General features: G+C 41.5%; 1 protein-coding gene across 1 annotated transcript in view; it reads left to right on the plus strand.

Annotated features, from left to right (window-relative positions):
• LOC150083781 (EF-hand calcium-binding domain-containing protein 6-like) overlaps nucleotides 1-24486 on the plus strand; it is a 208138-nt gene that overhangs the window by 121840 nt on the left and 61812 nt on the right. The window contains exon 14 of the mRNA XM_090378599.1: nucleotides 5438-5626. Within this exon, the coding sequence (XP_090234725.1) occupies nucleotides 5438-5626 (189 nt within the window). The remainder of the gene's footprint in view (nucleotides 1-5437; nucleotides 5627-24486) is intronic.

Consider the following 24486-nt stretch of genomic DNA (forward strand, 5'->3'; position numbering starts at 1 on the left):
TAGTTAATTGCCACAATGAATGTTAATCAATGAGGATCAATTTTTTTCTGCTTGTAGAGTAGCATTTATTTTTACCCATATTTTAACGTCTCTAAAAACGGGGTGCATCTTAGAATCGATGCGTCTTACAATTGCAGTTTTTTTTTCAAATTTTCCCGTGCTTTGCACACAGCACTACACATTTTGTTTTTACATGGAAAGCCTGCCTCCAAGTTTGACCGTTATTGAATTCTCCAATTCCATTGGAGAATATAAAGTATCATGGGTGATTTTATGTGCTTTGGAAATGTGAAGCCACCGTTATTTCATTATAGTAGAGCTCACTCAGCGAAAACTAGGAAGTTTTGTTTGTATCTTCGAAAGTACGTAAGAAGTGGAGTTATTGTATTTCGTTCATTTTGATCCCTTATTGCACATTAAAATGTTGTCAAAAAGATTACACTACGAAGCCGCATTGAAACAAAAAGTTATTGTATATGCAAAATAATTAGTGAACTTTTGACAATAGTGAAGTTAACGTTCGTCATTGGAGAAATGATTGCAATTCCATATATTCGTGGAAACCAACAACCAAGTGCTTTATAGGGCCTAAGAAAGGAATATTTTCAGAAGTCAATGAAGCTATGATACGTTTTGTAACATTTTGTGATACATTTTGGAGACATGCACAAAAGGATTACCCATCACTCAACAAGATATGCAATTGAAAGCCGGAGAAATTGCCAAGTCCCTCGGAATAGAGAAAATAATTTTTAAAGGCAGTCGTGGCTGATGCAACAGACTCATGCGTCATAGCGGATTATCGTTAAGGTGCCGAACATCTATCCATCAAAATTCCTGCAGACTTTCAACAGAAGCTGATTAACTTTCAGCGACAGGTGATGAAATTAAGGAAATAAATAAACTATTAGTCAAATTGGAAATGCTGATAAAACCCCGGTCTTCTTTGATGTGTCTCGAAATTATATCGTCAATGCTAAAGAAATCAAGATTATAAGCACAGGCTACTAAAAGCAGCGTATCACTGTGATGCTATGCATCACCGCTGATGGTTGAAAGTTGCCACCATATTTAATTTTAAATCGAAAAACCATACTGAAGAATGAAATTTTCCCCAAAGATGTTATTGTGCATGCACAAAAAAATGGATGGATGTGGCAGAGCTTACAGAAGACTGGCTAAATGTTGTGTGGAATAGACATCCTGGCAGTCTTTGTAACCGACCTAGCATGCTAGTACTTCTGTACTTCATGCATTTCGTGGATACTTGTCCGAACACGTCAAAAAATGTGATGACTTGGTTGTGATTCCTGGTGGCGTGACTAGCCAACTGTAGCCACTCGACGTTTCAGTCAACAAACCATTTAAGGATTACTTGAGAAAGGAATATGAATCCTGGCTGTTGACTGACAACCTTCTGCTGACACATTCTGGCAAAATTGAGAAAGTGACAGCATCAAAATTGGCAGAATGGGTATCAACAGCTTGGAAGCTAATCCCAGAAAGAATAGTGCAGCACTCATTTAAAAAACGTTGTGTCACCAACGTTCTCGATGGATCAGAAAACAATATAGTATGGGATAGCATTAGTATTAGTAGAGGCATTTGATGCAAGAAAGCAAGCTTATGCAGCATCAGCCAAAAAAAAAAAAAAAAAAAAAAACCCACTTCCACTTCACCCCTCTGTTCGTTCAAAATACCTGTCCAGCTCAGCCTTAAACTTATTTAGGCTATCAACCTCCACCACAAGGGATGGAAGTCTGTTCCACCAACCAACCACCCGCTGGCTAAAGGCAAATTTCCGCACGTCTATCCTACATCTGTCTTTCCTCAATTTGAATTTATGCCCTCTCAGGTGATTTTTCTGAACTAGAGGAAGAATCCCATCAGCATTGAGCATGCTTAAACCATTCAAGGCTTTATACACCTCTATCAGATCACCTCGCTGGTGCCTAGTCTCCAGACACTGTAATTTGCAAAACTTAAGCCTTTCTTCGTAAGAGCACCCCTTTGTTCCATTCACTAATCTTGTTGCCCTTCTCTGTACTCGTTCCAGCAGCTCTACATCCTTCTTGAAATGAGGCCTCCAGACCTGTATACAGTACTCTAGGTGTGGCCTGACCATCGCCTTATACAATGGAATAATCAGCTCCTTATCCCTGCTGGAAAAATTCCTGTATATCATTGACAATACTCCATGAGCTACTCTTGCAGCCCGTCTGCACTGCTCAGAGAACTTCATATCTGCCTGCACAACCACCCCCAAGTCCCTTTCATTCTCTACCACTGTCAGTGTAGTACCACAGAGTTGATACGTTGCTCTGGGGTTGCTGTTTCCCATGTGTAGTACTTGACATTTGTCAATGTTAAACTTCATTTGCCACCTCTCAGCCCATCTGCTCAACCTTTCCAGATCCTGTTGCAGCAGCATAGTGTCAGTAGTATCCTTGACAACCCTGCCAACCTTTGTATCGTCTGCAAACTTGGACATTAAGCGCGATATACCATCATCAATATCATTTATAAGTACAGAAAACAATAATGGACCCAACACTGAGCCCTGAGGGACTCCACTAATAACATCAGTCCACGATGAGTAGTGTCCATTGATTACCACTCTCTGTCTTCTCCCCCTCAACCACCCCTTTATCCATAGCAGCAGTTTGCCTCCAATGTCACACTGCTCCAATTTGTGAAGCAGTCTTCCAATTTGAAAAGCAGTCTTCCATGTGCAACAGTATCAAAAGCTTTCCTGATGGGTAATCCAATATATGATATCAAAATTATTTTTTGCATCGAACAATAGTATTTATCAGTAGGTATTATTCATAACTTCCTTCTGAATTTTCTGAGCCATTGATATCTGCATCTGAATCAATATCAGAGTCCACTTCACATTCAGAGTCTGATTCTTCTGAGCTGTCGTTATCTTCATTATCCCCAGATATTGACTGGAATTTGGGGGCTGGTTACTCACACACTAGCAGGGCTTTTGTGGATTTATTGAATGATTGTTTTCTACATCAGCATGTTCGGGAGGCAACTAGAGGGAGTAATACTCTTGATTTGATTATCAGCAGTGATTCTTCATGCATTAAGAATCTGCAGATAAATGAACCACTAGGTGGCAGTGATCACAGTGTGCTGAAGTGGGATTTACTCAAAGAGGTAACTACCATTAGGGGTAAAGGGAAGGGTTATTGCTTCCGTAAAGGCGACTACGATGGACTGAGACAGTATTTAAATTCTATACAGTGGGACCAACTGATAATGTTACCAACAGCAAATTCAAAATGGGAAGCATTCAAAGAACTTATCTTGGAAGCTACTAGGCTTTACATACCAACTAAGAAATATTGTTCAAGGTTTAGGCCAAAATGGATGTCAGATGAACTAATGAGGCATATGGCAGAGAAGAAAAATGCATGAGATACATACAAATTAACACTACACAGAAGCCTATGATAGATACAAGTTGATATGCAACCAAGTTACAAAGGAGGTTAGGCAGGCGAAGGCAGATTACGAGAAATCCTTGGCAAGGGATGCAAAGAAAAACAGCAAAGAGTTCTTTACTTATGTAAACTCTAGAAGGAAGGGGATGAATCAGATTGGTCCACTTGATATTGATGGGTCAAGTGTTGATGATCCTGCTCAGGTAGCTAACAAACTAAATGAATATTTTGCATCGACATTCACACATGAGGAGTTATTCAGCGAGGGGAATGCCAGAGGTGTATTCAACTCTAGCAGTAAGCTACAGAATCTTGAAATAACTGGGAGTAAAGTGGAGGAGAAACTGTTGAAGATAAACACAAGAAAGGCACCTGGGGTGGATGGGATCTATCCAGTTATATTAAAGGAGGCAGCAAAGGAAGTAAGCAAACCCTTAGCCATAATTATGAGAGCTTCCTTGGACTCAGGGGAGGTACCCATAGACTGGAAATGTGCAAATGTGACCCCAATTCACAAAGGAGGATCAAAGGCTGACACAAGTAATTATAGACCTGTGAGCTTAACTTCTGTTCCAGGAAAATTAATGGAGGCACTGGTTAAAGAAGCACTGCAGGATCATTTAGACAAGACTTCAGTTATAGCTCAGACACAGCATGGTTTTGTTAAGGGGAAGTCTTGCCTGACCAACTTGATTGGATACTATGATGCAGTCACAAAAGAACTGGATGCAGGGAATACCTTTGATATTATATACTTGGATCTTAGAAAGGCTTTTGATACTGTTGCACATGGAAGACTGCTTTTCAAATTGGAGTGGTATGGCCTTAAGGGCAAGTTACTGCAATGGATAAAGGGATGGTTGAGTGGGAGATGACAGAGAGTGGTAATCAATGGACACTGCTCTTCGTGGACAAATGTTGTTAGTGGAGTTCCCCAGGGTTCGATGATGGGCTCATTGGTGTTTTGTATATTTATCAATGATGTTCATGAAGGTTGGCCAGTAAAGGCAGTATGCTACTGCAACAGGATCTAGAAAAGTTAGGCATATGGGCTGAGAAGTGGCAACTGAAGTTTAACATTGATAAATGCAAAGTAATCCATATGGGTAGCAGTAACCCAAGAGAAACGTACCAACTGTGTGATACTACACTTATAGAGATGGAGAATGAAAAAGACCTGGGGATAATTGTTCAGTCATATATGAAGTTATCTGAGCAGTGCAGACAGGCTGCCAGAGCAGGTCATGGAGTTTTGTCAATGATATATAGGAATTTTGCTAGCAGAGACAAGGAAGTGACTATCCCTTTGTATAAGGCAATGGTCATGCCATACCTTGAGTACTGTATACAGATCTGGAGGCCTCATTTAGGAAGGCTGTAGAGTTGCTAGAACAAGTACAGAGAAGGGCAACAAGATTGGTGAGAGGAACAAAAGGGTGTGCTTATGAAGGAAAGGCTTAAGTTCTGCAAATAGCAGCAACTGGAGACTAGGCATCTGTGAAGTGATCTGATCGAGGTGTATAAGGCCTTAAATGGTTTGAGCAGGCTCAATGCTGATGGGATACTTCTGCTTGCTCAGATTAAGAACCCGAGGGGGCATAGATTCAAATTGAGGAAAGAGTTGTAGAATAGATGTGTTGAAGTTTGCCTTTAGCCAGCGGGTAGTTGATTACTGGAACAGCCATCTGTTGTTGTGGAAGTTGATAGCATAACTAAATTTAAAGCTGAACTAGACAAACATTTGGAGTGACCAGATGGGTGAAATGCGAAGGGTTTTTTTTTTTTTTTTTTTGGCTGATGCTATATAAGCCTGCTTTCTTGCATCATATGCCTCAACTAATGCTAATGCTAAATGCTAGTAAGTGGGTTTTTATCAATGGGATATCTCTAATATTACAGATATTTATTGCTTAGTTAATTTTATAACTATTGATAAAATTTTATTTATGAAAGAATGGTATTTATTATTCTTTACATTTTAGGCCTTCTTAACGTGTGATTTAGATCTTAGTGGCCTGATACCACCTTCTCAGTTAAGGAATGTTTTAAATAATTTTTGCTTTCCACTCACTGATGAACAATTTGAAGAAGTATTGGCTGATTTGAAAATATTCAGAGAAAGACTAAATTATTATGAATTCTTGGAAATTTATACAAAAAAATCAAATGAGGTACGTACATATTTATTTTCTTCCATGTTCAAAATGCAACAGTATTAAATCAGTAATAATATATAACATTCGATTGTTACATTATCAGTAATAAATTTGCATGCAAAACTTATTTCTCAAAAATTCTAGGATCAGTTCTCAAAACTTTTTTATTAATAAAACTTGAGCTAGCCGGCCGGGCTAGTCGGGTGGGTAAAGTGCGTGCCTTGCAACCCAAAGGTCGCGGGTTCGATTCCCGCCTAGGGCTTGGATCAAAGTACTGCAAAAACCTTGGGAGGTGCATTATGGCCACAGAAGCTGATGCGCCAACAACTACCAAAAAAAAGAAAAAAAAAACTTGAGCTGAATTGATTAATAGGAGGAAGGCAAGAACAGGAATTTCCATTTGTTCTTTCAGTTCAAAAACTAAATTTGCAGTTCTTAAAAATAGCACTAATTAATATGATTCAAAGCTGTATTGTGGTAATATGTGTAACAAAAAATAAAATTGTAATTGTTTAATCTATTCTGATAAGCTTTCACAAGAACTATTGCATAAATAGTTGTCATTTGTTTTTTATGTAGATTATGTTATGATGCACGTGACACTGAATTTGACTTGGGTTAAGGAAAAATTGCATATTATGTACACCGATGAGCCAAAACATTATTACCACCTACCAAATATGATGTTGGTCCTCCGTGTGCAGCCAAAACAACTCGTACCAGGCAAGGCAATTTACAAAACTTAAGCCTTTCTTAATAATGGCCCTCCTTTGTTCCCCTAACCAAGCTTGTTTCCCTTCTTTTTATTCGTTCTAGCAACTCAGATATTGTTGGGATATCAGAGAGGTGGTGTCACACAGATATAAGGAATGCAGAACTGGAATTTGGGGAGTACAATGTGTACAGCAAGGATAGACAGGATAGGAAGGGAGGAGGGGTTATGTTATTAGTTAAGAAACACATAAAATCCAAGGAAGTGAAGCCAGTCGACATCGCTAGACAGTACAGTGCCGAGTCAGTTTGGTGTGACTTCAGGATTGGGAGATAAAAATTGAGAGTAGGAGTGTGTTATAGGCCTAATGACTCTGATGAGTATAATAAGAAACTGTACAGGGAAATTGAGTGGACCAGTAAATCCGAGTGCATTATAGCCACAGTTGCTGATGCACCAACAAACCTAACAACAACAACAACAGTAAATCAGAGAGTCTTATAATGGGGGACTTTAATTTCCCAGATATTGACTGGAATTTGTGGGTTGGTCACTCACTCACTAGCAAGGCTTTTGTGGATTTATTGGATGATTGTTTCTACATCAGCACGTTCAGGAGGCAACTAGAGGGAGTAATACCCTTGATCTGATTATCAGTAGTGATTCTTCATGCATTAAGAATCTGCAGATAAAGGAACCACTAGGTGGCAGCGATCACAGTGTGCAGAAGTAGGATTTACTCAAAGAGGTATGTTCGTTTGTTTGTTTGGTTTTATTGGCGCATTAGCTACTAAGGCTATAATGCGCCAAACTAAGGTCATATATAAAAATTTCAATTTTCACTGACCTATATGTAGACCTAAATGTAGACCTAATTACTTAGGCCAGCATGTCAGTATATAAAATAACAAAGGTATAAAATGTAGAAAAGATAAATCAATAAGGAAATAACAGTAACATGTAAATATTAAATACAAGTAAAAACCTTTATTGATTTAAAATAACTAAAAATAGCAGACACATGGTCATTGTCGGATAAAATCTGACTGAGTGTATACGGCTCAGTCAGATGATTAAAAAATAGTAAAACGGATATTGCTAAAATCTGGACAGTCGATTAAAAGGTGTCTAATTGATAAAATTGTGCCACAAGACTCAGACATAGGAGGGTCATCAGCCCTCAGCAAAAAAGAATGTGTCAAATGACTATATCCTATGCGGGTCCGGGCAAGAACAACTTCCTCCTTACGATTTCTGCGCAGACTAGACTGCCACGGTTCAATTAGAGGCTTTATATGATATAATTTATTCGCAGTCTGTCTATTCCACGAATCCTGCCATTGGGGGTGTATTTTCTCGTGTATTCTTTGCCTGGAGTCTGTATAGGGGACTGACAGGCAGCGATTATTACTGGCAATTGCTGATTTGGCTGCGGTGTCAGCCAAATCATTTCCCTTGATCCCAGTGTGGCTAGGAATCCAGCAGAAGCGGATATCATATTCACGTCCACTGAGGAAGTGAATCTTCTGCTAAATACTAGACAGAACTGGATGAGAATTATATCTCACGGTTATTAAAGCCTGTAACACACTAAGAGAGTCAGAATATAAAATGAACCGTTGGTATTGGCATTTACTAATGTGATCCAAGGCTAACTCTATAGCGTCCAGCTCTGCAGTAAATATGCTGCATTCAGAGGGAATCTGCTCCGATGTAGTGGTGTCTCTAAAGACAGCAGCAGATCCCACATATGATTCTGACTTCGAACCGTCTGTGTAAACTGGCGCGAAGTCAGAATTTTCAGCTCGGTGTGCTGAATATAGCTGCAGGTAGACCGACGATGGAGTGTCCGACTTTTCCCAATTTTTAAGGGACAAGTCACATATTGGAATATGAGCATGCCAGGGTGGAAGGGGTTGCTTCGGTGTTTGGGCAACCTTGTCTACCTTGATATCAAGTTCTATGAGTAGCTCTTGGAGACGAATACCAAAAGGACGATTAGCAGTCTTACGGGTATTGTACAAATTTTCCCATCGTGGCTCAAAAACGGATAGCCACGTATGATGGTCTGGCAGGGATTTCAATTTAAAAGCGTACTTTAGAGACAACTGATTACGTCGAAGCGATAACGGTGGTTCGTTTGCTTCGACATATACACTCTGGACAGGAGATGTTCTATATGCTCCAGTAGCGATACGAAGAGCCTGGTGATGGACAGGGTCCAGCCATCGAAGGGCACTGTCTCTGGCTGAAGAATATACCTGGGACCCATAATCAAGTTTGGATCGCACAAGTGCACGGTAAAGCCAAAGAAGGGTGCATCGGTCTGCTCCCCAAGATGTAGAGGAGAGCGAGTGGAGAATATTAAGCCCGCGTGTGCACTTTGTGCGGAGTTGACGGATGTGATCCAGAAAGGTCAACTTTTTATCAAATACGAGTCCCAAGAATTTTGTGTCCGCTGCTACTGGAATAGCATTTTGTCCGAGCCTTAATTCAGGTTCAGGATGAAGATTACGCTTACGACAAAAGTGTACGCAAACGGTCTTCTCCGGCGGGAACCTGAAGCCATTTGAAAGTGCCCAGGAGTTGAGGCGATCAATGGATTTTTGCAGTTGTCTTTCAATAACCCTCATGTTGCATGACTGACAAAATATGCCAAAGTCATCAACATAGAGGGCACTGTTTACGGTAGGAGGAAGTTGTTCTGTGATGGAATTTATTTTGATGGCGAAAAGCGTGACACTTAAAACTTATCCCTGTGGTACTCCCTCCTCTTGGCTAAAGGAACGAGAGAGTGAGGATCCCACACGAACTTGGAAAGATTGATTGGCTAAAATGTTTTTAATAAAAATTGGGAGTCGTCCCCTAAGACCCAGGCTATGCAGATCTTTTAAGATGCCAAATCTCCAAGTTGTGTCATATGCTTTCTCCATGTCAAAGAACACTGACACCAAGTGTTCGCATTTTAGGAAGAATGGATGTTTCCAGTCTAATAAGATGGTCCAAAGTGGACCGGTTCCTTCGGAAGCCGCACTGGATGTTGGAGAGAAGGTCATTTGATTCTAAGTACCATATTAAACGAGAATTAACCATTCTCTCCAGCATTTTGCACAGACAGCTAGTCAGAGCAATAGGACGATAATTGGTGGTGATTTTTGGATCCTTTCCTGGCTTAGGAAAGGCAAGACCGATTGCCTTGCGCCAGGAGACCGGAAACTGCCCTTCAATAAAGATTCTGTTATATAGAAGGAGCAGATAATCCATAGATTTTGGTGAAAGATGTTTAATCATTTCATAATGGATGCCATCTGGTCCAACAGCACTTGCTTTGGAAAGAGTGAGGGCTCTTTTCAGTTCCTCTCTAGTGAATGCCCTGTTGTAGGGATAGAGGCCCTTGGACATGAAATTAAGTGCCTGTTTTTCGATTTTATGTTTCAGGACCAGGAACTCTGGGGAATACGAAGATGTTGCAGAGATATTAGAGAATGTTTCCCCAAGAGCATTGGTTATTGCAGTTGGATCTGCAATAGAGCATCCATTATAATCTAGGATTGAAGAAGGGTGGGATGTATATTTTCCCTTCATTTTCCGGATTTTATCCCAGACTACCTTAGAATTGGTAGCCTGGTTAATAGATGATGTAAAACGGATCCACGATTCCTTTTGGCTCTCCCCTCGACGTGGGCACCTGTACGTGGTGAGGGGACCTCCCAGTGATGCTGCTGGATTTCCAGATTAGCATCACTGGGATATAACGCCCATACCTTGGTTCCAGGGTTACATCTTTGGAATCCGGCGTGTGCAGCCGTGCGCCGCGACCCGTGGAAGCGGAAAGGGGGATCCTGGTGGTTGAGGGGCCCAGCCTTAATACACCACTTTGGCCCCTGCTTCGACAAGACGGGCGGTCCCGGACCGGCTCGACTGGGATCAATCGGCGGGTGGTTCTATACTGCTAGGGTCAACTGCGTTCCAATAAGTCTCCCTCCCTTTGGTCCTGGGACGGGATAAAGACTTATTGGTAACGTGGGTATGGTGTTCTAAGCGAACTCGGCGTCCCATTCGTGTACGCAGTACCTGCTAGTTCACGAGTGGGCGCCCCCTCGTAGGGCTCCGTGGTGGGTGAGGTACTTAGGCATCAGACATTTTTTCTTTACTCCTATGAGTAATTTAAATTCTTCTTCTGGGGCCCCAACAAGGCCCCTACCTAATCGATCGTTAGATGAGAGCGAAAGTAATTCAGCTAAAAGAGCCAGAACTGAGGAGAAAACAACATCTGTGACACCTCTCTTCCTCATTCTCCATTCCACCGGAGAGCAGTCACTTGGGAAAATGTCACCCTTCTTCATCCAGAAAGGATTAGAAGGGATGGCAGGTTCACCCAAATCCGTAAAACGGCTGCGTTCTGGAGATATTCTAATAGAAGCATCAAATGTTAATCAAGCTGAAAAGTTTTTGAAAGCCACATCTATAGGGGGAATACCCATCATCACAACCCCTCACAAAACTTTGAACTCTTCAAGAGGTGTGATATCAGAGTGGGATCTTCTTCACGTTTCTGAAGAAGAGATCTGCTCTGAATTAAAAGAACAAGGAGTAACAGCTGTCAAGCGAATATCCATGCGTAAGGATGGGAATCTTGTCCCTACCCGAGTTCTCATCCTAACATTCAACATCCCAAGGCCTCCAAGTTCCATCAAGGCAGGGTACTTAAACTGCCCAGTGAGGATTTACGTTCCAAACCCACTGAGGTGTTTTAAATGTCAAAAGTACGGCCACTCACAAACAGCTTGTCGTGGTAACCCTGCCTGTGCTCGATGTGGTGCTAAAGATCACGAGAGCAAGGAATGTATAGCTCCTAAGCCTAACTGTATTAACTGCCAAGGAGAGCACCCTGCATACTCTCGAGCATGCCAGCGGTGGAAGGACGAAAAGGAAATACAAAAGTTAAAAACGGAGCTTAACATCTCCTACCCAGAGGCTAGAAAACGCATACAACCAATAAATAGCGGGAAGCCTTCATATGCTCAGAAGGTTTCTGCGAAGTGCACTATCGGTACACAAACAGATATGACTATACCACCAAGAGAGTCATTCACGCCGATTGCACGCTATTTATTGAGTTCACAAAAACCCACCACAAAAACACAATCAGCTGCTACTCCAATATCCGTACCTCCTAGTGCTCCACCACTAACAAAACCAAGTGGTAAAAAAGAGCAACCAAAATTAAGAGAATCAATGGATGTAGAGGAAAAGGAGGTACCGGATGATTCAGTCTTGCAACTCTTCGTGGAGGAAGAAATGGACACCGGACAGCGTCCATTCTTCCCCAAAAAAGATAAAGCCAAGACTGATAAAAGTAAGCCCTCAGCACCTCGGAAGCCGCCTGATGGACCCACCAAGCCAAAATAATGGCTAAATTCCTACAATGGAATTGTCGTGGATTCCGGCGAAATACAGATGACATCAAGGCCCTCCTGCAAAAGCACGAGCCAGTTTGCTTTTGCTTGCAGGAGACTTATCTAAAGGCAAATGATGATCCCACCATGCATAACATCACAATCTTTCGTAAGGATCGAATTGCGGATGGTCCTGCTCATGGAGGAGTGGCTATCCTTCTGAATAATCAGACCCCAGTTCAGCCCTTGCTAATTACAACCAGCATAGAGGCTGTTGCAATTCGCCTTACAGTGGGATTTCTATTAACGGTCTGCTCTATTTATTTGCCACCTGGGACTGACATCTCCCAGGAAGACCTTGATGATCTTGTAACGCAGTTGCCTCCCCCTTTCTTACTTCTTGGGGATTTTAATGGACATAATACCCTGTGGGGTAGTGCTAACATCACTGGAAGGGGACGGGTCATAGAGCACATGCTCAATGACAATGCCCTTTCCCTTCTAAATACTGGAACAAACACCTTCTTCCACATGCCTACCCGTACTTTTTCTGCCATTGATCTCTCTATCTGCTCCCCTTCTCTACTCCCTTCACTCACTTGGGAAGTGGAGGAGAATCCATACGGAAGTGATCACTTCCCTGTGATAACCTTGTTACACAGTGGGAGACCATGTCTTCCTTTTAGGTTACCACGGTGGAAGTTTGATAAGGCTGACTGGAATGCCTTCCAACATCAGGCAAATTTTGACCTCAGTACAGTCAGTCAGGAGCCTATCAATGACGCAGTAACGTACATCACAGAAATAATTGTCCAAGCAGCTGCGAATGCTGTTCCAAAAACATCTGCCCGGTTTCCACCATTTCCCAAACCTTGGTGGAATTCACAATGCACAGCAGCAAAAAAGGCTCAAAACAAAGCGTGGGGGATATTCCGTCGATATCCTACCACTGTTAATCTAATAGCCTTCAAGCGTGCACGAGCCAAAGCACGCTACATTCGCCGTCAGAGTCAAAAGGAATCATGGATCCGTTTCACATCATCTATTAACCAGTCTACCAATTCTAAGGTAGTCTGGGATAAAATCCGGAAAATGAAGGGAAAATATACATCCCACCCTTCTTCAATCCTAGATTATAATGGATGCGCTATTGCAGATCCAACTGCAATAGCCAATGCTCTTGGGGAAACATTCTCTAACATCTCGGCAACATCTTCGTATTCCCCAGAGTTCCTGGTCCTGAAATATAAAATCGAAAAACAGGCACTTAGCTTTAAATCTAAGAGCATATACCTCTACAATGGGGATTTCACTATTCTGGAACTAAAAAGAGCCCTCACTCTTTCCAAAGCAAGTGCCGTTGGACCAGATGGCATCCATTATGAAATGATTAAACATCTCCCACCAAAATCTATGGATTGTCTGCTCCTTCTGTATAACAGAATTTTTATTGAAGGCCAGTTTCCGGACTCCTGGCGAAAGGCAATCGTTCTTGCCTTTCCTAAGCCAGGAAAGGATCCAAAAGTCACCACCAATTATCGTCCTATTGCTCTGACCAGCTGTCTGTGCAAAATTCTGGAGAGAATGGTTAATTCTCGTTTAATATGGTATCTCGAATCAAATGACCTTCTCTCCAACATCCAGTGCGGCTTCCGAAGGAACCGGTCCACTTTGGACCATCTTATTAGATTGGAAGCATCCATCCGGGATGCTTTCCTAAAACGCGAACACTTGGTGTCGGTGTTTTTTGACATGGAGAAAGCGTATGACACAACTTGGAGATTTGGCATCTTAAAAGATCTGCATAGCCTTGGCCTTAGGGGGCAACTCCCCATTTTTATTAAAAACTTTTTAGCCAATCGATCTTTCCAAGTTCGTGTGGGATCCTCACTCTCTCGTCCCTTCAGCCAAGAGGAGGGAGTACCACAAGGATCAGTATTAAGTGTCACGCTTTTTGCCATCAAAGTCAATTCCATCACAGAACAACTTCCTCCAACTGTAAACTGTGCCCTCTATGTTGATGACTTTAGCATATTTTGTCAGTCATGCAACATGAGGGTTATTGAAAGACAACTGCAGAAATCCATTGATCACCTTAATTCCTGGGCACTTGCTAATGGCTTCAGGTTCTCGCCGGAGAAGACCGTTTGCGTACACTTTTGTCGCAAGCGTAATCTTCATCCTGAACCTGAATTAATGCTCGGACAAAATGCTATTCCAGTAGCAGCGGACACAAAATTCTTGGGACTCGTATTTGATAAAAAGTTGACCTTTCTGCACCACATCCGTCAACTTCGCACAAAGTGCACACGCGGGCTTAATATTCTCCGCTCGCTCTCCTCTACATCTTGGGGAGCGGACCGATGCACGCTTCTTCGGCTTTACCGTGCACTTGTGCGATCCAAACTTGATTATGGGTCCCAGGTATATTCTTCAGCCAGAGTCAGTGCCCTTCGATGGCTGGATCCTGTCCATCACCAGGCTCTTCGTATCGCTACTGGAGCATATAGAACATCTCCTGTCCAGAGTTTATACGTCGAAGCAAACGAACCACCGTTATCGCTTCGACGTAAGCAGTTGTGTCTAAACTACGCTTTTAAACTGAAATCCCTGCCAGACCATCCTACGTGGCTATCCGTTTTTGAGCCACGATGGGAAAATTTGTACAATACCCGTAAGACTGCTAATCGTCCTTTTGGTATTCGTCTCCAAGAGCTACTCATAGAACTTGATATCAAGGTAGACAAGGTTGCCCAAACATCCAAGCAACCCTTTCCACCCTGGCATGCTCGTGTCCCGGCATGCGACTTGTCGCTTAGAAACTGGGGAAAGTCGGACACTCCATCATGCGTCTACCTGCAGCTTCATTCAGCACACCGAACTGAATATTCCGACTTCGCGCCAGTCTACACAGACGGCTCGAAGTCGGAATCATATGTGGGCTCTGCTGCTGTCTTTACAGACAGCACTATATCAGAGCAGATTCCCTCTGAATGCAGCATATTTACTGCAGAGCTGCACGCTGTAGAGTTAGCCTTGGATCATATTAGTAAATGCCAATACCAACGGTTCATTTTATATTCCGACTCTCTTAGCATGTTACAGGCTGTAATATCTGTGAGGTATAATCCCCATCCAGTTCTGTCTAGCATTCAGCAGAAGATTCACGTTCTCCATGATCGTGAATATGACATCCGCTTCTGCTGGATTCCGAGCCACATTGGGATTAGGGGAAATGATTTGGCTGACGTCGCAGCCAAATCAGCAATTCCCAATAATAACCGCTGCCTGTTAGTCCCCTATACAGACTACAGGCAAATAGTACATCAAAAGGTACATTCCCAATGGCAGGATTCGTGGAATAGACAGACTGCGAATAAATTATATCGTATAAAGCCTGTAATTGAACCGTGGCAGTCTAGTCTGCGCAGGATTCGTAAGGAGGAAGTTGTTCTAGCTCGTCTCCGCATAGGACACAGTCATCTTACAAATTCTTTTCTGCTGAGGGCAGATGACTGTCCTATGTGCGAGCAATGCGACACCATTTTATCTATTAATCACATTTTAACCGTATGTCCACGTTTTAGACATGAACGTGATTTATACTTTACCGTTTTTAGTCATCTGGCTGAGCCTTATACACTCAGTCAGATTTTATCTGACAATGACCATGTGTCTGCTGTTTTTAGCTTTTTAAAATCAATAAACATTTTTACTGCCATATAAAATTTACATTTTATTGTTCTTTTCCATTGATTTATCTTTTATACTTTTGTTATTATTTATTTTGACATGGTGACCTAACTAGTTAGGTCACTGAAAGTTTAAATTTTTATTAATGACATGGTCTTGGCGCATTATAGCCCTAGTAGCTAATGCGCCAATAAAACCAAAACCAAACCAAACCTTTTGGCTCTGACGGCGGATATAGCGTGCTTTGGCTCGTGCGTGTTTATAGGCTGTAAGGTTGGTCGTGGTAGGATATCGGCGGAATATCCCCCACGCTTTGTTTTGAACCTTTTTTGCTGCTGTGCATTGTGAATTCCACCAAGGTTTGGGAAATGGTGGAAACCGGGCAGATGTTTTTGGAACAGCATTCGCAGCTGCTTGGACAATGATTTCTGTGATGTACGTTACTGCGTCATTGATAATTCAAAGAGGTAACTACCATCAGGCGTAAATTGAAAAGTTTTTTGCTTTCGTAAAGGTGGCTACGGTGGTCTGAGACAGTATTTAAATTGTATATGGTGGGACCAACTGATGATGTTACCAACAGCAAATTCAAAATGGGAAGCATTCAAAGAATTTATCTTGGAAGCTACTAGGCTTTACATACCAACTAAGAAATATTGTTCAAGGTTTTAGGCCTAAACGGATGTCAGATGAACTAATGACATGGAAGCCTATGACAGATATAAGCTAGTCTGTAACAAAGTCACAAAGGAGGTTAGGCAGGCAAAGGCAGATTACGAGAAATCCTGGGAGAAGGATGCAAAGAAAAACAGCAAAGGGTTCTTTACCTATGTAAACTCTAGAAGGAAAGGGATGAATCAGATTGGACCACTGGATATTGATGGTTCAACTGTTGATGATCCTGCTCAGGTGGCTAACAAACTAAATGAGTATTTTGCATCTACATTCACCCATGAGAAGTTATTCAGGAAGGGGAATGCCAGAGGTGAGTTAAACTCTGGCAGTGAGCTAGATAATTTTGTAATAACCGAGAGAAAAGTGAAGGAGAAATTGTTGAAGATAAACATAAGAAAGGCACCCATGGTGATCTATCCAGTTATATTAAAGGAGGTAGCAAGGAAGTAAGCAAACCCTTAGCCATAATTATGAGAGCTTCTTTGGACTCGGGGGAGGTACCCATGGACTGTAGGTGTGCAAATGTGACACCAATTCACAAAGGAGGATCAAAGGGCGACGCAAGTAATTATAGACCTGTTAGTTTAACTTCTGTTCCAAGAATATGAATGGAGGCACTGGTTAAAAAAGTACTGCAGGATTATCTAGGCAAGACTTCAGTTATAGATCAAACACAGCATGGTTTTGTTAAGGGGAAATCTTGTCTGACCAATTTGATTGGATACTATGATGTGGTCACAAAGGAACTGGATGCAGGGAATAACTTTGATATCCTATATTTGGATCTTAGAAAGGCTTTGATACTGTTGCACATGGAAGACTGCTGCACAAATTGGAGCAGTGTGGCATTATAGGCAAATTGCTGCTATGGATAAAAGGATGGTTAAGTGGGAGAAGACAGAGAGTGGTAATCAATGGACACTGCTCATTGTGGACTAATGTTATTAGTTGAGGCTTAAATTTTGCAAATTACAGTGTCTGGAAACTAGACACCTCTGATGTCATCTTATTGAAGTGTACAATGCCTTGAATGGTTTGAGCATGCTCAATGGTGATGGGATTCTTCCTCTTGCTCAGAATAATCTCCTGAGAGGGCATAAATTTAAATTGAGGAAAGACAGTTGTAGGATAGATGTTCGGAAGTTTGCCTTTATCCAGTGCGTTGTTGATTGCTGGAACAAACTTCCATCTCTCGTTGTGGATGTTGATAGCCTAAATAAATTTAAGGCTGAGCTGGACAGGTACTTGGAACAACGGAGGGGTGAAATGGGAGCGGGGTTTTTTTTTTTTTTTTTTGGCTGATGCTGCATAAGCTTGCTTTCTTGCATCATATGCTTCTACTAATGCTAAAAACTGGACATCCTTCCTAAAATGAGGCTTTCAGATCTGTACACTGTATTCTCTAGGTGTGGCCTGACCATTGCCTTGTACAACGGGATAATCACCTCCCTGTTCCTGCTAGCAAAATTCCTATATTTCATTGACAAGGCTTCCCATATAAAGTACTTTACATTTGTGAATGTTAAACTTCAGTTGCCACCTCTCAGCCCATCTGCTCAACTTTTCTATATCCTGTTGCAGCAGCATACTGTCATTAGGATCATTAACAACCCTGCCGATTTTTGTATCGTCTGCAAACTTGGACATTAAGTATGACATTCCATCATCAATATCATTGATGAATACAGAGAACAACAATTGACCCAACACTGAACCCCGGGGACTCCACTAATAACATTAGTCCACGAAGAGCAGTGTCCATTGATTACCACTCTGTCTTCTCCCACTCAACCATCCCTTTATCCATAGCAGCAATCCATAGAGGCATGGTCACTACAAGATTTCTAAATGTGTCTTGTGGTATCTGATACCAGCACGTAACCAACAGATCCTTTACCTACAGATCCAACCACTGTAGGATCCGTGGTTGCGACACTGCAGATCGGAGTTGCTGTTTCAACACAAACCACAGATCCTCGATGGGATTGATGTCTGGGAAATTTGGAGGCCAGAGCAATACCTGGAAGTCTTCGTCAAGTTCCAAGAGCCAGTCATGAACAAACCGGGCAGTGTGGCATGGTGCATTATCCTACTGAAAGACGGCACTGCCAGAGGAGAAGACTGTTGTCATGAAAGGGTGCACCTGGTCAGCAATGATGTTTAGGTACATGGTAGACATCAGAGTGCCCGGCAAATGGATAACTGGACCCCCGATATCCCAGTAAAACATCGTCCAAAGCATGCCACCGCTGCCACTGTTGTTTTCATCCCATGGTGCATCCAGGCACCATCACTTCCCCAGGTAAATGACGCACACGTACCTGGCCGTCTACATGGTGCAACAGGAAACGTAATTCATCGGACCAAACAACCTTCTTCCAATCACTCAAGGTCCAGTTTCGACGCTCGTGTGCCCATTGTAGGCACTGTCACTGGAGAACCATGGTTAGCATGGGCACTCGGAGCAGCCTGCCTCTGTGCAGCCCCATTTTCAGCAGGGTTTGATGTACTGTGTGTGTGTGTTGTGACACATTACTCCCATCACCAGCATTCCGTTGCCTCCGTGGCCAGGTGGGCAGGAGCAACAGTGGGTAGCACATGCTTCTTGATTAGACTGAAGTTCGGGCCCGTGACCACCAAATACGGAGGATGTGGAAAGGTCAGGGAATGACCACTGCATATCCCCGGAGCAATATGACCTTAGTTGCTAATGTTCCTAAAAACCAAATAACAAACAAACAGACAACCAGCATTCCAATTACTTGTGTGTTGCGCCATAGTCGCCCTTCTGTTGCCACTTACCACCCAGGAGATCCTTCACTCACCTCGAGCATCGATGAGCCATGGTCGTCCAACACCGGCAGTTCATGGGTTTCCCCTTCTCGGACCACTTTCAGTAGGTACTAACCACGGCTGAATGTGAGCACCCCACCAGCCATGCTGTTTCGGATATACTCTGACCCAGTCATCTGGCCATTACAATTTGGCCTTTGTCAAACTCGCTTAAGTCCGCTGCCTTTCCCATCTGAAGAACAAGAGTAACACTGATTAACGGAGCTCAGTACGTGTTTTTTATACTGTGTCCTACCCCACGCATGCGCCGTAGTTCACCTGTAGTTGCTTCGATTTACATAACAACTCGCTGGTCATAATGTTTTGGCTCATCGATGTATATTACGAGGGTGGTGCATTATAGCCAAAGTAGCTTATGCACCATCAAACCCCCATAACAATGAGGGTGGTTCAATAAAGAATCACCTTCACCTACCTCCACATATCGCAGAGTCATGATATTTTGTGTGTAGCATCTTACATATCTCTGTACTAAAGGTGTAAAATTTCAGCCCTGTGTCTTAATTTGTTTTTCCTCTTACAGAGTTGAACGTGTGACGAAGTAGCATCGTGGACAAAGTTGAAGCCAGATCTGTAATCCGGTATCTGTTCTTAAAGGGGAAATCTACTAAAGAAATCCACGAGGAGATGACTGCTGTATATAACGATGAAGTCCCATCCTATGGCATTGTGAGGCACTGGCAAAGATAGTTTAGGTGTGGGCGGACATCGGTAGAATATGAGCCCATTCCAGGTCGTCCCCATTCAGCCATTGATGACAGCATGATCAGAAAAGTGGAGTCGTTAATCATGGAAGATGGCTGGATATCTGTGCATGAATTGTCTCAGGAGGTGAAGATTAGTGTGGGCTCTATTGAAACAGTCCTTCATGACCAACTCCATTTACAGAAATTGAGTGCAAGATGGATTCCCCGATTATTGTCTGGTTTCCAGAAAGCTGATCGACAACAGAAATCACAAGAATTGTTAGGCGCCTCCGTAGCCAGGTGGGCAGGAGCAGCAGTGCATAGCACACGCTTCTTGATTAGACCGGGGTTTGAGCCTGTGACCACCAAATACGGAGGATGTGGAAAGGTCAGGGAATGACCACCGCATATCCCGGAGCAATATGGCCTTAGTTGCTAATGCTCCTAAAAACCAAATAACAAACAAGAATTGTTAGTCCTGTGCCAAAAAATTAGGAAGACTTTTTCTCTTGTCTAATCACTCAGGATGGAAGTTAGATACACCATTTCGACCCTTAAAGTAAAAAGCAGTCCATGGAATGGTGACATCATGGTTCCCCACCCTCCAAGAAGGCAAGGGTCCAAGCATCAGCAGGAAAGGTCTTGCTGAAAGGTGTAAAAATGACTGATTACCTTCCTGAAAGGTGGAACAATTACAGGCACCTATTATGCCAACTTACTCACAAAATTACAGGAGAAAATCAAAACATGTAGGCATGGCATCTGTCCAAAGGTGTGAGAATGCTTCAAGATAGTGCCCCAGTTCACACTTCTGAAATTGCAACAACATGAGCGGCCACTTGTGGATATGAAATACTGCCCCATCCAACCTACCCACCCAATCTTGCACCATCGGACTTCTTGTTTCCTTCCCTCAAATCATTTCTTCGGGGGACCCACTTCCCTGACAATGAAACACTCATTTCTGCAACAGAGTCATGGTTCAAAAACCAACCTCACTACTTCTACAAAAACGGTATCCGTAGCCTCATCCATTGATGGGAAAAGTGTGTAAATCTGCACGGTGGCTATGTAGAGAAGGACTAAAACCTGTGCCAAGAATCAACAGGCTAGCACCTCTGCAGCTAGGTCAGGGTGATTCTTTATTGAACCACCCTTCTATATTGTATATTCTAGCAGTCACAACAAAATAGAAAAGGGGAGAAGGCAGAAAAAGTCTGTCCTTATATAGAGTGAATGAAATAGTAGTTGTGGAAAATCAGAAATCTGAAGAACCCGTTTCAGCCTTCCTGAAATCCACATATATATGACATAAAAATTATTTTTTGCATTCAGTTCTTTACTCACTGCATCATAGTAACCTATCAGATTGGTTAGACAAGACCGTCCCTTAACAAATACATGCTACGGCTGCAGTATAATTTTGTTCTTGTCCAGATAGTCCTGCATTACTTCCTTAACTACATTATTTTCCCTTGAACAGATGTCAAGCTAACAGGTATGTAATTACTCGTGTCACTTTTTGTGATCCCCCTTTATGAATTTGGAATATATTTGAACATCTCCAGTCCATAGGGACCTTCCTTAAGTCAAGAATGCTTTCATGATTATGGCTAAAGGCTTGCTTAACTTCTTTGCTGCCTCTCTTAATATGATGGATGGATCTCATCCACCCCTGGTGCCTTTTTTTATGTTTGGCCTTCAGTTCTGCAAATTGCAGTGTGTGGAGACTAGGCACCTGCAAGGTGATATGATTGAGATGTTTAAGGCTTTGAATGGATTAAGCAAGCTCATTGCTGATGGGATTCTTCCTCTTGTTCAGACCACACATGAGGGGATAAATTCAAATTGGGGAAGGGTGGTTGCAGAATAGATGTGTGAAAGTTTGCCTTTAGCCAGCTTGTGGTAGATTGATGGATCAAACTTCCATGCATTGTTGTCGAAATTGATAGCTTAAATAAATTCCAGGAAGAACTAAATAAATTATTGGAGGGAATGAATAGGTGAAATGGGAGGTGTCTTTTTTTTTTTTTTTTTTTTTTGCTGATGCTGTATAAGCTGGCTTTCTTGGATCTTTGCCATAACTAATGCTAATGGTATTTCAGTTTCATTATTTTAGTGTCACATGATAGTTTTTCTGGCCTACTCTAGTCTCTTTTCTTATGTTGGCACACATTCCATGCACAGTTTTTCAAACTTGGCTGTTTTCCATAATTTTTGCATAGTTGCTTGGCATCCTTTTTATTTGTTGTCCTTCATTGTATTCAAAACTCTCACTGTTGTTTCTTTTTTTCAAAGTTTTATATCATTATGGTTAATTTATATTTTATGAAAATCTTTTTATCATAGAAAATCTTTTTATATTTGAGGTTTTAAATAAAATATTAAACGCTCTGCCCCCATCCAAAGTGTTATGTGTGGGTACTTATATTCATATTTGCATGTTTTTAGTTCATTTTTACAGCTGCACATCACAGATATTTTTGAGTTGAGGGTTTATTGAAAACAGTACATTCTTCCTTTGCATGCTGGAGTGCCTTGTAGTTTTTCTTGCAGAGATTGGGTGTTGGCACCTGAACATAACTATGTGTTTTCTTCTAATAAGAATATTAATATGAATCTACATTTTCTCGGGTATATTTTTGCTTTCTTTTCTCTATACAAGTTGCATAGTCTCTCTTTCCAGTCCATTACATTATTTTTTCTCAAACTTAATTTTGGTTTCTGATAGCTTTAGTCCAATAAAGGAGATAATACGTCAGCTTGCTGGTTTCCCATGGTTATTCCACTTCTGAAAATTCTCTTGTAGTGATTTATGTAATTTATTTAGGAAAAATTTAACTATAAAATGTCAGTGAGGCTTAACATCTCACTCACATTTTATAATTATCCTTCTCTTCCAACCATTTCATTCACTTTCTTCAAGATGGACTTTATTTATCTCATGAAAATTTTTCAGATTCCCTCCAACCCTTCGCCTCTGTTTGATCAGTAACCTTTAGAATATTATATGTATCTTATACCTAACTTCACAAAGAGCTTTTATAGTTTAACCCAGTAGAGGTGATGGACTACCTAACAGGTATTTCTGCCAAAAATAATATTCCCTTAATAACAGTTAATCAGTGATTAAAAATCTGATGAATTTTAAAATTGATGAATTTGAGGTGTTGGTCAAAACACCAAAGGCAGATATTCTTGGGATATCAGAGACATGGTGTCACACACATATAAGGAATGCAGGAATGGAATTTAGGGAGTACAATGTGTACAGGAAGGATAAACAGGATAGGAAGGTAGGAGGGGTTATACTATCCAAGGAAGTACAGCCAGTCGACATGGTTGGACAGAGCACTGGGCAAACAAAATTGAGAGTAGGAGTGTGTTATAGGCCTAATGATTCTGATGGGTATAATAAACAACTGTACAGAGAAATAGAGTGGGCCAGTAAATCAGAGTGTCTTATAATAGGGGATTTTAATTTTCCAGATATTGACTGGAATTGGTGGGTTGATCACTCACACACTAGCAAGGCTTTTGTGGATTTATTGGATGATTGTTTTCTACATCAGCATGTTTGGGAGCCAACTAGAGGGAGTAATACTCTTGATGTGATTATCAGTAGTGATTCTTCATGCATTAAGAATCTGCAGATAAAGGAACCACTGGGTGGCAGTGCTCACAGTGTGCTGAAATGGGATTTACTCAAAGAGGTAACTACCATCAGGGGTAAAGGGAAGGGTTTTTGCTTTCATAAAAGTAATGTATCAACTGTGTGGTACTACACTGACGGTGGTTGAGAATGAAAAGGACCTGGGGGTAATTGTGCAGTCAGATATGAAGTTTTCTGAGCGGTGCAGGTGGTCTGCAAGAGTTGCTCATATAGTGTCTTGTCAATGATATACAGGAATTTTTCTAGCAGGGATAAGGAGGTGATTATTCCCTTGTATAAGGCAATAGTCAGACCACATCTTGAGTACTGTATACAGGTCTGGAGGCCTCATTTTAAGAAGGATGTGGAGCTGCTGTAACGAGTACAGAGAAGAGCAACAAGATTAGTGAATTGAACTTTAAGGGTTGCTCTTATGAAGAAAGCCTTAAGTTTTGCAAATTACAGTGTCTGAAGACTAGGCACCTCTGATGTCATCTTATTGAAGTGTATAATGACTTGAATGTTTTGAGCATGCTCAATGCTGATGGGATTCTTCCTCTAGCTCAGAATAATCTCCTGAGAGGGCATAAATTTAAATTGAGGAAAGACAGTTGTAGGATAGATGTTCGGAAGTTTGCCTTTATCCAGCGGGTGGTTGATTGCTGGAACAAACTTCCATCTGTCGTAGAAGTTGCTAGCCTAAATAGGTTCAAGGCAGAGCTCGACAAACATTTGGAGCGAGTGGATGAGTGAAATGAGAAGATTTTTTTTTTTTTTTTCACTGAAGCTGTATAAGCTTGATTTCTTGTATCATATACCTTTACTAATACTAATCTGAATTTTTTCTTACTTTCTTAAATATAGTCAAACTTGATAAACTGCAGTAGTATCTAAAGTGATTTTACTATGGTTTTTATGTACCCCTTTTTGGTATAATGGTTGCACCACCACCACCACTACTGGGTTAAGGACAAATTGATTATTTTGAACAGCTCTCAGCTATATTTTCTCTCTTTTTAATTAATTTATTGGATATCAATATTAGAGATTGTTTAATGTAAAAATTTCTTTGTGTCTCACTACCTCCATATCCAAGCTTATCAAGAATTGTTAGGTTGTGTTCCTTTGTCCATCTTAAATTTCAGGTAATTAGAATAGGTTTAAGATGTTTACCCTGAATTTATTCAATTTAATATATGGGACTT

The sequence above is a fragment of the Mastigoproctus giganteus genome, chromosome 7, assembly GCF_048544385.1.
Source record: "Mastigoproctus giganteus isolate SK-2022 chromosome 7, ASM4854438v1, whole genome shotgun sequence".
Lineage (NCBI taxonomy): Eukaryota > Metazoa > Arthropoda > Arachnida > Uropygi > Thelyphonidae > Mastigoproctus > Mastigoproctus giganteus.